This window comes from Capricornis sumatraensis, chromosome 3, assembly GCF_032405125.1.
Source record: "Capricornis sumatraensis isolate serow.1 chromosome 3, serow.2, whole genome shotgun sequence".
NCBI classification, from domain to species: domain Eukaryota; kingdom Metazoa; phylum Chordata; class Mammalia; order Artiodactyla; family Bovidae; genus Capricornis; species Capricornis sumatraensis.
The window spans coordinates 41,151,334-41,166,494 of NC_091071.1; the positions used below are offsets into that span (position 1 = coordinate 41,151,334).

The 15,161-nt window shown below is 64.4% G+C and overlaps 2 protein-coding genes across 4 annotated transcripts in view; one reads left to right on the plus strand and one right to left on the minus strand.

The window, feature by feature from the left end:
- IFT140 (intraflagellar transport 140) overlaps positions 1–15,161 on the plus strand; it is a 50,854-nt gene that overhangs the window by 25,248 nt on the left and 10,445 nt on the right. Inside the window, exon 18 of the mRNA XM_068969458.1 lies at positions 14,931–15,108. Coding sequence (XP_068825559.1) covers positions 14,931–15,108 — 178 coding nt within the window. The remainder of the gene's footprint in view (positions 1–14,930; positions 15,109–15,161) is intronic.
- TMEM204 (transmembrane protein 204) lies at positions 258–12,517 on the minus strand. 3 transcript variants are annotated; one of them, XR_011144646.1, is made up of 4 exons: positions 7,809–7,908; positions 3,888–4,371; positions 478–1,052; positions 258–381 (listed from the first exon to the last, which is right to left on the minus strand). XR_011144646.1 is itself a non-coding variant. In XM_068967466.1 (3 exons), the coding sequence occupies exons 1-3, from the start codon at positions 12,043–12,045 to the stop codon at positions 808–810; spliced, it is 681 nt and encodes a 226-aa protein (XP_068823567.1). In that variant the 5' UTR covers positions 12,046–12,517; the 3' UTR covers positions 441–807. The 3 variants fall into 3 exon arrangements, 2 of the variants coding, with proteins under 2 accessions (XP_068823567.1, XP_068823566.1); XM_068967466.1 differs by lacking the exons at positions 258–381; positions 3,888–4,371 and adding an exon at positions 11,766–12,517 and having other exon boundaries at positions 441–1,052; positions 7,809–7,964; XM_068967465.1 differs by lacking the exon at positions 258–381 and having other exon boundaries at positions 441–1,052.

Below are 15,161 nucleotides of genomic sequence, written 5' to 3' on the forward strand. Positions count from 1 at the left end.
TGTGAACCCCTGGGCTGCTGGTGCTCAGCGCGTGGAGTCGGGGATCCAGCCCAGCTGCCAACGGGGCTGTTGGCACCAGGCTGGGGCTGGGACAGAGGTCTGAAGCCACCAGTGGCAGGGTCCCAGCTCAGTGCGGTGAAGACTCTTCTGGGGAAAAAGCAAACCAACCTCTGAATTGTTTGAAGCCAATAGATGTCTCTCTCTTACTTGCCAACTGTGGACGTGCTATCATGCGGGCGGAGCTCAGGATCCGTAGGGAAGGGGACTTGTGAGTGGAGGTGTGAGTGAGGCATGAGTGACCCCCAGCCACGCTGCCCGGGACCTTCTCTGACGGTCAGCCTACAAAACTACAGGACTGGACCGATTCCTCACCACGTGGCACTGTAGCAGATAAAACACAAGCTTTAAGCCATGGTGAGAGGTTGGCATTTTATTTTAACTTAGAAGGATAATCAGGAGTAAATGGACCTCACTTACACAATGCTGTTGTAAAGCCGTGACCATCTGACTGTGAATTGAGTCCGTAGAAGAAGGTCTATGCAGGTCACAATCTTTCCTTGTGTTCTGTTTTATCAGAGTAGTCAGGGCCCAGGACGCCCCTCTCGGCAGATGCTGAATAAATTAACGTGGGCCAGGGCAGAGTGCAAGGCCGTGCAGGAACGTGACGCGGGCCGCAGGGGAGGGTGCGGATGCCATGTGGTCAAGCCCCGTGTCCGTGGATAACGTGGTCAATGCGTGTGGTGTGTGTGTTCAAGTGGGGAGCAGTGCCCCACTTCCCAGATGGTCCCGGGGTGGAGGGGTTCACCCTCAGCACGGCGACTCCACATAGTCGTTGTCCAGCCCACGGCGAAAGCGTGCAGTCAGGGATCGGCTGATGACGATCACGCGGGGAGCCGTGCAGTCCTCCCGCCGGTGCAGGACGTTCCAGATGAGCATGGCGGCGGCCAGGGTGGCCAGCAGGCAGGCGCCGATGTTCAGGTAGCATGACCAGGACAGGCTGGTGTAAGGCCCGATGCGGTAGAACGTCACCAGCCCGATGACCAGGACGAAACCTGCAGACGAAGCCCGGGGTGAAGCAGCCACTGGAGGGCCCTGCTCCCCGCCCGGACTCCTCCGCCGACCCTGTCCCGCCCCATGCCCCACCTCGGGGTCAGCTATGTTCAATGGGACCCATGGGTCTGGTGGGGCGTCTGTCCCGGCCAGGCCCAGTCTTGGGGCTTAGGTGGTTCCTGAGCCCTGGCAGGTGTCTGGCCTCAGCCGCCGCCCGCCCCCCCCCAGCAGAGGGGACGCCGACACCCGCTTCCTCACCCCGAATGGCCCAGCAGTGACTCCGTGTGAGGTCTGCCAGGCCTGTAAACGCCTGATTCATTCAAAATGAAGGGAAACATGTGTTTCCTACGTTGTACCTGGGAACAGCTCAGACTGGTGTGTGACTTAGTTGAATTCCCGTCCTTAAGAGTTCTCTTATTCTTAGCACACCGAGCAGGCAGGGGGCCCGGGAGCCGGGCTCTGGGTGTCTCCTCTGCCCTCCGAGCAGCTGCAGCTGGCTCTAGAGCATCCCCGCCCCGTCCCATCCCCCTCATCCCTGTCTTTCTTCAAATGATGCCGGGCCCAGGGTGGTGGGCATCCAGGACGGCACAGCGCCCTGTGCGGCCTCGCCCCACTCTGTCAGCTGTTTGTGTTGCCCCGTCATCACTGAGAGACATGGTTCTGTCTCTCAGGGCTCCACAGACTTATCTTTTGGTTCCTATGATAAGAAGACTGGGATTTTACACCCAGGGGCTGTGGGCTAAGCCAACAAGCACTGACGCTTGGGAAAGTTCAGGTCTGAGTCTGGGCCAGAAGCCCTGGTGACTAGGATGGGGGGAGAGGCAGCGGTCCTGCTGCTCAGGAAGCTGTCCGGAGCCTGCCCCTCCTCCCAGCCCTGGGTCATCAGCCCCGCGCCAGGCAGCCCCGGCAGCCCCTCTGCTGTGCCAACCAGGCTGAGTCTGTTTCAAAGGAACCGAATGTGCCTGATGAGGACAAAGGCCCTCGGGGATCCGGAGGGTCCAGATGGGACTCCCCACCCCTCCCAGACTGTCTCGGCCCCTGCCCTGGGCCCTGGCCAGCCAAGCCCGCAAAGTCCCTGCGCCATAACATCTGCACTCTGGTCCTGCCAGTCCCCCGCCACCCACTTTCCTCAGGAAACCAGGCCACGCACGAGCTGGGGTGGCCCCGGGGCGGAGGGTCGTCGCAGTGGTGCCCGGGCTCAGTTCTCATAGCCACATCCTGACTGGGTGTCGGGCGCAGGCTGGGCTTTTCTCGAAGCACAAGCGTTATAGTCTCGCCTTCTCTGCGCCTTCTGGAAAGTCTGGCTCAAACATCTGTGCTGCGTGGGTCACGTGCTCGGCAGCAGTGGCGCTGACGAGCCCTGTGCTCATTCTCCACGGCACTTGGTGGCCCTTGTCACACCTGACATTGTCCACGCTCCCTTTCTGTTAGAGATAATGGGTTCTGTTTGTCATGCACACTGGCGGCAAGAAACTCCCGGCACTTCTGTGCCTGCCAGGACCGACAGCCACGCCCGCCGTCTCGGGCTGCCGGTTCTGCGTTCGTGACGGGAGGGGTTTGGGCCTGTGTTCTGTGAAACGAAGGCGGAAGCACTCTGTGTCCCCTCGTCACGGTGTCTGGCGCTTGTTGGGCCTTCTGTCAACAGGACTCAGAGAGCAGGCGATGGGGTTGGGGTGGCAAGTCAGCACGCCAGCCGTGTCGGGGGGAGGGGGAGCGGGGCGGGGGACTCCCCCAGCCTCTCCCTCCACAGTGCTCTGAGCCCGTTGCCCTGTCTTAGGGAAGCTTCGTCTCGCTTGTACATGTTGCACAAGGATCTGTTATGTGGTGGTGCCCATCCCCAGGGGGCGGGCCAAAGCACTGGGCCAGTCTCACGTGGGTGGCTTTGCATCACTGATGGACAGAGGACCTTGAATTCATAAGTGGAGGCCTGTGAGTCGTGAGACCCCGACCTGGACAGGCCTGGCTGAGACCAGGGCAGGGCACGCTGACGGGGCGTACACATGGCCCGGGGACCCGAGACCCACTGCCAGGACACGCCTGAGTAAGACCCTGCTTGTCACAGGTCGCAGGAAACACGACTGTGACCCAAGCCAGCAGCATCTGGAACACGGTCATCAGAGACGGAGCGCTGGGTGCGAGCCTCGGGCGCCCAGCTCCAGTGCTCGCTCCAGACGGGGTCAGCTGATGGGCAGCAACCACCAACGGGCCAGGGCAGCAAACGCAGGCTTCCCAGTGTCACGCGTGTGTCTTCAGCAGCACATGCGTGTCTCCTGAGCCCTGTCTATGTAAGGTTCACAGGAGGACGTCTAGAAGGTTCTGGAAGTGCAGCTAACCTTTCCTTCTTCAACTAACGGGGGCTCCCTGGAGCGCGTCACGGCTCTGAGGACGTGACTCCCCACGGCTGCATGGTCGCCCTGCGGAGGCCATAGAGGACACGTGTCATCCCCGCTCGCGTCTCCCACCCTCGGGACTTGACCGGGCCTCACGTCCCCCCTCACCGCACACGCTGCCCTCCCCCACTTTCTGGTGCCGTGTCCTGTGTCCATCAGCTGGGGGCAGGCTGCCTCCAGTCCTCCTGTCCTGGCCCTTCAGTGCACAGCTGGGTATCACCACCCCTTGATCCAGGCCCCCCGCCCCAAGGTGCAGCACCCACCACACAGCATTTAGGACGAGGGGCTGGGCCTCTGATACCAGGACCCTGGGAGCCTCCAACGCTGAGAGGGGGCTGAAGAGCACGTCCTCTGTTTTGGAGGAAAGTAGGACAGGCGGCTACTCTGCTGCCATTTACTCAGCCTGTCACTTCCTCTGCAAGGACACTGGAGATGTTCTTACATTACCAGATGAAAGCAGTGTGAACTGGCATGTGAACAGACAGCTCTGCACACACGGCTGCAAAGAGGTGGGGGCCAGGTGAGCGCAGCCTCTCAGAGGGACGCTTGTCAGTGGCTTGAGCAGGCCGAGCCCCGCCCCTCGCGCTTGGTCTTGAGCAGCATCCTCTGCTGTCCGCAGTGAGCCATGCGGGTGGCTTTCTAGCAGGACGGCGCTCATCGCGTCCACCCTCAGCCAGCAGGGGCGGTGTGGCTGAGCAGACTCAGGCGCCGCAAGGACCGCGATGCACCACGTGTGGGCAGTGGAAAGCCACAGGGACATGAAGAGGTGGCAGCTGCTGCGCAGGCCGCGTGCACATCCTCCTGAAAGCAAACTGGCCGTTGACTTTGACGAGGTTCTGAAGCCAGGCCGTCCATCTCTCTCAGCCCGGGTCGAGGGCCCCTTGCTCCTGAGCATCTCCTGAGCCTTTTCCGTGATGTCAGTGAAGCGAGTCTAAGGGGAGAGTTGCAGTAAACCCACGTGGCATTGATTCTGTCCTCACAAGCTTATGTTCCAAAGCAAACAGCCCCTTCCTGTGGGCTGGCGGCTGGGGCAACATGGTTCAGGCACCCTCTCCTCTCTTCCTTCCTGCCGGCTTCCTTGGGCTCCGCCAGCTGTCACAGGCCGTCCTCCGGAGTGGCCGTCCAGCCCACGCGGAGGCGTGGATGGAAACTGTGGGGCTGAGCCCTGAACTCGCACGGGCGCCTGCCACGGGCCCACGGGCAGCACAGGCTGAGTCCCCGCATGTGGGGCCCTGAGGCTCAGCCGCAGGCAGGCTTCCAGCGCCGTGAGCAGCAGAGGGTGTGGACAAGTGCCACCCCTTTCCCGCCCCCACCAACCAGGGAGAGTCCGGGAAAGGACACGGTCACAGGACCAGCAGGGGCAGGAGACAGGAAAGCAAGCCGTCCGGCCTGAGCCAGGCGCTTGACTGGACAGCGCAGAGAGCGGTCTGCTGGTGCAAGGAGGTCCCCTCCAGCTCAGATGCCAGGGCAGCCACCACGTGTCACCTGGCTGAGCTTTGGGGACAGTAAAGTCAGCCTGCCCCTCAGGTGTAGGGTAAGTGGCCCTTAGCATGTTGGTAAGTTTTTCAACAACAAAAAAAATCTCAGGATTTGCAGAAGTGAAGAGAGGAGGCCAGCAGACATGAAGCCCACACAGTCTGCGTAAATCCTGCCCTCGACCCCTGCGAGGTCTGAGGGGCTCGTGTCCGAGGAGGGGCCGGCCGGACGGCATTGGCAGCTGGCTGCCACGTGGCGCCCGCTCCCCCCGCCCCCGTGCACAGCACTTTCACGGCGTCTTCAGCTCATGCGTGGGGGTGGACGAAGGGACGGCAAGGAGTTTTTTCAACTTTAGGGGGTAAATGAAAATCACACTTGGAAGATTCTGCGAAGAAATTGGAAACCCTCTCATGTGGCCTGAGTGCAGTAGAGCACAGCAGGTGAAATCACTGGCGGTCGCTCTCTCCTGGGGTCCTCCCTGGCGTCTGAGACAGGGTCTCTTGGACTTGCAGCCCTGATCGAGGGGGAGTGAGGGCTGCCCTTTGACAGAGCTAGGCCGGGCATCCCATGCCCAGGGGACTGGTGCCCAGAGCAGCTGTGGGACCACCGGGAGAGCCACAGGGCGCCCTCCTACCTCCTCCTGCTGGGGTGTTGCTCTCTGGCGGATCCCCGTGCTCCCGCCTCCCGGGGAGCCACGAGCGCCTTCTCTCCCCCGCCCACCCCCTGGCCCCACAGTGGGGACTCAAGGTTCCCTTGCATAACAGGTACCAGCAGGCATTTCCCCCTCCTGGGACAGGATATCCTGGCGCCCTTCAGTCTCTCTCTGACTGTTTAAAACAGACCAGAGCACAGGAAAAAACCTAACTCTAAAATTAGCCGCGTGATAGAAGAAAGCCCCAGCGCTGTGCTCTGTACTGTTTGTCAATGAAACAGTCTAAACAGGGCCAAGTGCATTTCCTCTCTGGGCACAGCAGCCCCGCGGGGGGTGACTGTCGGACGCGGGGCGGGGGCGGGGGCGGGGGCGGGGGCAGGGAGCCGGCCTGCAGAGGCAGAGCGATGGACCGCGGAAGGGCTGCAGGTGCCCTGCGGGCTCCTGGCTTTTTCCATAGGCCTCTGCCGGCCTGACGGGTTTGGCCTCCCAGAGGCAGTGTTGGCCTGGGGATGCCCAGGAGGGCAGTGCACACCCACTGTGCCCGTTGCTGCAGGAGTGGTTTCAGTTAATGGGGGAGGGCTCCCCCGCTTCAGTTTTTTTGTGTGTTACTTGGAAACAATACAGTTTTGTTCTGAAACAAGAGTTTGCAGGAAGTAAGATGTCAGGTTTAACACCAAACCCACAGTACGTTTTCCAGTAACTCCAAATAAGTGTGTCAGGGACACTTCTTCCTAGGTGTGGTGTCACGCTCGGTCCTCCTGCAGGGAGGAGCCCCTTTCCCAGTCAAGAGCTGTTACTGTTATTCCTTTAACACCACTCAAATATCTATCTGTCTTTAATCCAGCTTTTCCAATCACATTTCCAGAATCTCCCACTTCCTTCCTGAAGGGATGGAATTCCAGATGACCCCTCGTGGGGGAAGGGGGCTCTCAGCAAGGTGCGGACCCACAGCCCCGAGCTCAGCTGGGGCGACCCGTGGAACGGTCCTGGAGGAGAGAGGGGGCGGCGGTCCCAGGCCCCAGAATCCCCGTTCGCGGGTGACCACAGGGACGGACGCAGCCCTGTTCTCCCAACACCTACTGTGCGTCCTCCTGGGCCTCGCGGCGCCCCGGTCTGCCTGGCCCCAGGGAAGTGACCGGCCGAGGGTTGCGCCGCCCTGTGAATAGGGGCCGTTTCCGAGTCCCACCCGGCACTTCCCAGCATGAGTGCTGCCAGCTGTCAGCCACATTCTGGAAACAGCGCTTCTCCAGGAAGTGGGGGGGGGACAGGATCCATCGTCTCCGTGATTCACTCACACTTCCTGCTCCCCCACAGGGCTGGGCTGCAGCCTCACCGCTGGGCACTGCTTCTCCCCCGAGCCGGATGCCTGGCCCCCCGCCCCCGTCCTGTCAGCCGCCCACCTGCCCTTCACTGTGGGCAGCAGGAACCTGAAAGCCCAGGGTCCCATGATGGTTAAACCTGGGCCAACAAGACAGGCTGGGGGCAGGGTAGGGGGACCTCAGCATGGACGTCCCCCCCACCCCCACTCCCAGGGCGCACGGGTGGGCAGCTTCAGGGCTTCCTGGCCACTGCACAGCCTCCCTGGCCAGGCCCATTCATCACCCATGGGGCCGTTGCTCTTGTCCTCGGAAGCTGGCAGTGGCCAGGCCCTGCCCCATCCGCATCATCCCCAGAGCAAGGCGGCTTCTGGACTGTTCACTGAGGGCCTGCGGCCTCGCCCCTCTCCCCAGCATCACCCCCACCATGCTCGTCTGACCCCAGCTGAGCCCAACCCCAAGCCTATAGATCGCCGGCTGGGAACCACGTGCATGCCCAGAACTCCCTGCCTGCTGACTGTTAGCCAGGAAGGCCACAGGGCTCAGAAGGGCACCCGCCTCTGTCCATGTGCCCACGTGCCCATGGCAGGCTGCGGCAGCCTCGCGGGAGGAGCGTGAACCCAGGTCGCCTGCCACCGTGGCTGCAGAGGGGCAAAGAAACAGCAGGTGCCAGAGACTTTGAAAAGCCAAGCAAGTCACCCAGGTGTCGAGTGTGGGCACCTCGCCTTAGACAGCGGGAAGGGCCGGGAGGCCTCGGACAGACAGGCACTAGCCCCTCGAGTTGCACCGCAGCCCCCCCCCCACCACTGTGCGTATTTCTGTCCAGCTGCTGCCCACAGTGACGGGTGGGGTGGAAGGGTGAGCTGCGGGGGCTGCCATGACTTTAGAAGCCACAGCTGACCTGCCGCCCTGCCAAGTACTTACTCGCCAACTGGAACGCGGCAGCCATGGCCTCCTCCCAGCAATGGGCGTCGGGCGACAGAAGGGGCAGGCCCGTCAGCCCCAGGACGAAGGTGAGCTGGCCGGCCGCCAGCGCCGCCGTGGCGACCAGGTTGCAGGCTCGCATCATGTCGAACTGCACTGCGGGGCGGGAGGGAGGGGAGCAGCGGTCAGTACGGTCGGCACCAGCCAGGCTGCTCAGGCCGGGCTCCCTGCCCACCTGGGGCTCCTCCCTCCATCTCCCTGAGTCTCACAACCCCCTCCCCAGCCCCCACCCACCTGCACCCCAGACCCTGGTCCCAGAACGAGACACGCAGGATGTGCACAGGGGGCAGCCTGGGGCTCGGACCACAGAGGTGGGGACTGGGTGGTGTCATTGAGAGGCCCATTGGGGGAGATACCGTCCCACCCGCGTGCTGGACAGCAGAGCCCTCAGCTGTTAAGTCTGCCCCTTCCCATGGTCCTTCCAGAGTGTAAAAGCCCCCTGCCCTGGGGCCTCGGATGCAGCCCGCTATGGGCAGGCGGCCTTCTCCATTAGTGCATGGGGTCAGCTGTGCCGCTTCCCACCAGAGGATCACTCCTCCTGCCCCGGGGCCTCATGCGGCTCGCTCCCAGCCCCTCTTCTGCCTTTCAGAGCTCGAGAGGTCTCACCCTTCCCAGGTCCCAGGCCTGTACCGTGCAGCTCCTCAGGGCTGCGGGCACCCCAGACTCTGGACAGATGTGGGAACAGCCCTGGGGTGAGCAGGTGGACTGGTGCCCAGCACCGAGGGCCCAGGAGCACTCCCAGACAGATGGACGGACAGATGGCTCCTCTGCCTGACACTCTAGCTCGCAGCTCTTGGGCCCCTGCCTCACTGTCCTGGGTTATGTATTCATCAGAGCGACCACAGGATGTGGCCGCGGTCTCTGGGAACCCTGACCTTTAAAGGGAGGAGCCAGAGAGCTCAGGGCAGGCCCGCAGGAGCCCAACGTCCCCACGCAGGCTCAGGCCCCTGGCCTCCCCACACTGGGCGGCAGGGCAGCGGATCTCATGATCTGTGGGAACCCTCCTGGCTGCTCGCGAGGGCTTCCCGGGTCCGCTGACCGCATACGGGAGCGGGAGGCCACACCGTTCCCCCATCAGCACAGGGCTCAGCCACTCACCGGCTTTCCTGGGGAGGCTGCTCATCGCACTCTTTCTGCCTTTTCACCTGGACTCTCTGCAACCACGTTTACCCTTCAAACAACTGTATCCTACGGGAAGGCCCTCTAAGAGATCATGAGTTTGGAGGTAGAAGTGGAGACGAGGGCTGCTGAGGGTGATGGGATGCTCAGAGCACGAGTGTGGGGTCCACCTGAGCCCAGGAAAGTCCTCCTGGTCCCGGGGCTCAGCCTCGGATACGCACGGACTGGCCGGCCGTGCCGGGAGCGTCCACGCTGCAGGGTGTGGGTCCCAGCGCAGCGAGGCCCTGAGGCCCGAGTGGGGCCTCCCGAGTCAGCGGGGGCCGGGGGGACCGAGGCACGGCCTCGCCCCTCAACCTCGTCCCCCCCAGCCATCCGGGCGGACATGTCCTGCCGGCGTCCCCTGAGCCCAGGCAAGGCAGGTCTTCACACTTGTGCGCGCAGCCTGGGCAGTGGCTCTGGGTTTGGAGGAGCCGTGAAGGCAAAGCTTGAGACTGGACACACGTTTATTCATGTCCTCTCTGGTTCCGGGAAAGGACAGGATTGTGTCAGGGCCTGACAGAGTGTCCAACACGTGGAAAGATGAAAATCGGCAGAGAGAACGGGGATCGGAAAACAAAACTGATCCCCCCACACACACCCCCGCCTGATCAGTGTCGAAAGTCAGGGCTGCAGCACGTGCTAAGCCAGTGATGTGGTGAGGGGCCCAGTGCTCTGGGATGGGACCTATGTGACGGGGGGACAGCTGGGGGCCTGATCCAGAGCTCGGGACACCCTGACCGGAGCTTGCCCTTCGGGGGATGGCAGAATTGGCCCCACATGCCTAGCAGCTCTGGCTGGGCTCCGCAGCCATTGCCAGGACGCGGGCACAGAGCCGGCGGGAGGGTGGCCGCTGTCCTCGAGGGGTGCCCTGGGCACCTATGTGGGGTCTGGGACCTCCAGGTTGGCCTGGCTCTGGACGGAGTGGCACGGGGCCCAGGGTGTCCAAACGGAGATGATCTCATGGTCGAGGCCGCCCCCTTCTCTCGTTCCTGGCTCAGCAGGAGGCTGGACCATCAGGCAAAGCCTGGGCTGGGGTTTTGCTGGGAGCTGCTGATTGGATTGACGGGGACAGGCCCAGAAAAAGACCAGATGCCCCCTGCCTCTCGGGACACCACAGGGCAGCAGCGCTCTGTCACAGGGAGCTGGTACAAAGGGTGTCAGTGCCTCTTCCTGGTGGCAGCTCACGCGTGAGCAGCTGCATTGACTGCCCCCTTCTTTGGGGAAAACATCTGACGCTCGGGGCGTCGTTACGGGCTGGCTGCTGCAAGTGCGCAGTAACGGAGGAGGGCGTTCTAAGAGCTGTTCGGGGGCCTCTCAGGCAGTGGCCAGGTGGGACAGTGAGTGAGGGCGGCTGCTCAGGACTAGCGGTGGGGCAGCCGTGGGGGTCCAGGGCAGGCTGCAGCCTGGCTCAGCAAGGGGGTGGGTGGGGTGCCTGCAGTGGGCACCTGCGTGGTGGTGTTGGAGGCTGTGGCAGGCAGCCTGAGCCCCGGGAGGCAGGGGAGTCTGTAGGGGAGCACAGGGCCCCTAGGGGTCAGGCAGACGTGGCCTGCACCGAGCCCACGCTGGAGCCCTGGTCCCTGGCTCTCACTGCCCCTCAGCACAGATCCAGAACCCAGAGGGGACCCCCCCCCCCACGACCAGCAGGTCCTGGATCCCCAAGTTCAGAGGACCTGCCGGCGTCCCGCAGGCCCTGGTCTGAGAGCTCACGGGACAGGCCGACTCCTCCAGGCTCTGCCCGCGTTAAGGGAGGCTGTGGCACACTGCTTATGAAGGGCAGGGGGCTGGCGGACAGGCCTCTCCCCATGGGACACCCCCCAGCTGTGCGGTGAGGGCTCTGCTTGCAGAGATGGGGAGGCGTCCCCTCAGGGACTCGCGGGGCCCCTGCGCCTCCCACAGCCTCCGTCTCTGCCTGCCAAGTGGAGACAACGGCCTCCAGCCAGCTCCCATGGGGGCCCAGACCCGGGGGCCCAGCCGGCTGGGGGCAGTCGGGCCTGTGCCAGCCAAAGCCCTGCTGGAGCTGCATTCTCTCTGGAGGAGAGTTGCCTTCAGAAGGGGGAGGAGGTCTGTGCATTGAGGCCTGTTCGCGGCCGTCATGGGCTGTCCCTAGCCTGGGTGGCGGCCTTTCCCGTTGGCCGCCGGGACCCCGGGTCCGCATGCTCAGTGTCAGGTTCCTTCGTGTGCCTGGACCTTCCCTCGCGAATGATCAAACCCGACCCTGCTTTCAGAGTGAAGTTCCCACCTTCCAGACCCCGTGCCGGACGTGACCAACCAGACAGGACCGCTGGGGGCAGTAGGGGCAGCCAGGGCCCTGGGCTCCTCCCCATCCTCCGAAGGCTTCAGTCTGCCAGTCTCTCCTGGGCCACCCACCTCCAGCCAGCCCCCCATGGGTCTCCCTCGGCTCTGCCCGCAGCCCGAAGGACCCTGACGACTGTGGAACGAAGTCCAAACCCAGCCGCATGTTTTATGCTCCTTGTTTATTTCACTCATTAGCAATCTTTATTTTCCACCAGGAAAAACACGCTTTCCTTGCTTCGATTACTGTATCCGTCCCCCAGCTATGCATAATGGCAGAGAAAAGTGCCCTCCTGCACAGGAAGAATTCTGTCCCAAAGGAGCCAGGGCAGGGTGGGCGTGGAGCCTGGGGCGCACCCGGGTACCCAGGAGCGCCTCTCCCCTCAGCCGGCGTGCCCCGTGCATGGCCAGCTATTCTAAAGGAGGCGGTGACACAAACCAACTTACGTTTGACGGTGCCTCGAGACTCCTGGAAGCCGGCTGCCTCGGAGCCCCAGCCCAGGGCCTCGCAGTCACGCATGTCGGCCGGCCCTGGCCTGGCCCCCGGGCCGGGCGCCCCCCGGGGCCGCTCCGCCAGCCAGCAGGCCCGCCAGAGCCCCACGCTGCGCCTCCGGCCGTCCTCCAGCGTCTGGTACACCCAGTTGGGAGTGAAGGCCGCCGCGTTGTTGAGGATGAGAGAGACCAGAGCCACCAGCACGGCTGTGGCCACCACTTTCCGGACGGTCATCGCGGCCGCGGTGCCGTCTCGCGTCGTGGAGAGAGTCCCAGCCGCGGTCGGTCAGCGTGTCAGCGGGACTGGCTAGAGGACATCCCCACTCATGCTCGGCGGCGGCGGCGGGAAGGCCCAGGCGGCAGGTGCGAGGGCGCCCGCCTCGCGGGCCCCTTACCCGGCCTCCTGCACCTGGAGCAGCGCCAGGCCTGCGCCGAGGCCAGGGCCTCCCATCCCGGGGGGCACACAGAGGCAGCAGCGAGAGCCCCGAGTCCTGAGTGCGCCGTCTTCCTGGGGGGCGGAGGCTGCGGCGAGCAGAAACCCGCAGGCAGGCGAGGCGGGAGAGCACGGGGCCGGCCGCTCTCGGGACCAGAGTGGGGCAGGCGCGGAGCCAGGCGGCGGGGAGCAGCGGGCGGCGGGTCTGAGCCCCTGCCGGCGCCTCTGCCGCAGAGCAGCTGGGCCTGGAGAGCAGACGGCAGAGGAGGCGCGTGTGTGTGAGTGTGCCTCGCGCCTGCGTCTTCCCCGTCTCTCGGCAGGGAGGAAATGGTTGTTTTTGAGGCTGTTTTTGGAGAGCCGGAGGGCGTAGCCAACTGCAACAAATAGCGGCCAGACGCCCACAGGATGTGTTTCCTGATGGGAAAGACAGGGGCCTCTTCGGGAGGCCTCCGAGACCCTCCCCCGCACCCCACCTTCCAGCGCCACGCGCCCGCCTGCCGCCCTCGGGCCCGCTGTCTGGCCCCGGTGGGTGGTGTGGGTGGGGGCCAGTCGCCCACCCCGGGCACAGGGTGTCCCCCCACCGTCAGCCGGTCCCCCCGCATGTGGGTGCACAGCATAGGCAGGCTGGCATGCTGGGGGGCCCTGGACGCCCCCACCTCCCAGCTGAGACCCTCACCCACGCTCGGAGATCCCCTCCCAGAGCAGGCGTCGTCCGTGTGCAGGAGGGGGTTGTGGGTGAGCTGAGCACCCAGCAAAGCCCGAGTGAGGGCTGGGCCGCATCTGCTGCTAACCCTGACGGGCCCAAGCGGTCTGCCGGTCCCACGGGGGGGGGGGGGCGCGCCCTGTCCTGCGCCCCGGAAACCGTCAGCCTGCTGGCCTCTCAGACCTCACTCAGCCCTGCCTGGCCGTGCTGACTCCCAGCGGGGCCGGGTCAGCTCCCAAAGGCCCCGCCTGCTCTGTGTCCGCCTTGCAGGGGCCGCCAAGTTTACATTCCTGAGAGGCAGGGGCCGTCAGCTCCCAGCAGATTTTTACCTCTTCTGGGTTTTTCCCACCAGGGCTCGCAGCAGATGTGCTCGCTGAGTTCTCATCACTTCCCTCTTTCCGGGGCCAGAGGCAAGGCTGACCCCTGCTCCACCAGCCATGCCGTGTCTGGGAGGTGCTGCCTGTCCTACACCTTCCTCGCAGCGTCAGCTCCGACCCTGCGGAGGGGCACCCTTCCAAGGGGGCCGCGGGCTGGGGTCCCTGCACACACAGTGCAGTCACTCACCTCAGAAGGTTTTCCCGATAATCTCTGGCAGCAGAGCATTGCCTTCCCCCCTTACTTAAGTCGCTCTTCCTGAGCCAGTCTTCACGTGGCTCTCTTCCGCTGGACAGCAGGCAATGGTTTCAGGAATGGCAGCCCCTGTCTTCCTGGGTGGGGCAGGCTGCAGGCCCCGTCAGCCACCTGGGCTCCTGTGGGCCAGCGGGCTGGCGCCTTCCCAGCCCCCAGCCTCGGGCGGAGGGGACAGCTGGGACGGGGCCAGTGGCCGGCCTAGGAGCAGACCTGAGTCAGGAGTGACCTCGCCCTCCGAGGGTCCCCTCGTCCTTTGAGCACTGGCCCCCATGAGCCGGGCCTTCAGCCGCTCCCCCAAGGCCTCCCCACTCCTGCACATGGACTCACAGGAGCATAATCTTAAAGCAGGGACGCGTGGCAGAAGCACAGTGCCGTGTGTGCCGCTGGGCGGACGTGAAGCTGTCGTCCACCATGGCCTCGTCCACTGGGGTCTCCCCGTGCCGGGAGCTTCTGCGGGGCCCGGGCTTCCTGGAGTCGGGTGCTGGGAGCCTGCCTGCCCCTTATGTTGAGGTTGCAGTCCACATGCGGGCCTGGGCAGCAGGGAGTTTGCACTGTCAGACTGGCACTGGGTGGGTGTCCATGTGGCCTGTCCATCGGGTGCACAGACCCCAGGGCCCACACAGGGTGAAGCTGCCGTCAGAGGGACCAGCATGCGGGGACAGCACTTCCCACGGGCTTTTCCCAGCCCGGCTTGGTGGCAGGGTAGGTCCACCAGCCGCTCACGTCCCAGGAGTTACTGGTCTGTGCTCCTCGGAGCCATGGGGTCTTCTGGGCATGGAGCACCCTCCCTCCCACCAGCCTCATTTCTCGTTTCTTGGGGAGGCCTGACCTGCTGGGGTGGGAGGGAGAGAAATGCCAGAAACCTCCGAAAGAGAAAGAAAGACCCCCGTCCCGAGCCTGTACTGGAGGGTCTGAGGGCAGCTCTGCAGGCCGGCCCACAGGGCCCTCACCCCCACCTCTCATCCCCAACTTCCTGGCTGACCCAGGGGCTCTGTGGGAGGATGCGGGGCCACTAGGAGCCCCGCCTGGGATGGAGGTGGTGGTTGGGGGGAGGCAGGTGTGCTCTGAGGGGCACAGTGGGGCTGGCAGCCTGTGCCAGATACCCCTAGTTTTCGTGGGAGGGTGGCAGAGGGGAGCCTGGGCGAGGGGCAGGGTCCCAGCTGCGGACCAGGCGACAGGGCTGTCATTGCCTCCTCGGGAGGGCCCATGGGCCCCAGCTTGCCAGGCCGTTCTGTGGGTGAAGCCATGGGGCTCGCACGTGGCCCCTTCCTCGGGGACCGTGTGCCCGGCCGGGTCCCCGCATTGCCTGGCACGAGGGACGGCTGCTCACCAAGCCCCGTGTCCTCCACTGCAGCCAGGCCGTCTGGGAGAACATGGCGCGCATGTGCGTGAAGACGCAGCGGCTGGACGTGGCCAGGGTGTGCCTGGGGCACATGGGCCACGCCCGGGGGGCCCGAGCGCTGCGCGAGGCCCAGCGGGAGCCAGAGCCAGAGGCCAGGGTGGCCATGCTGGCTGTGCAGCTGGGCATGTTGGTGAGTGGCACGCCCCTCACGCGGGCCTGCTCCCTGCTCGTGTGGGCTTATCT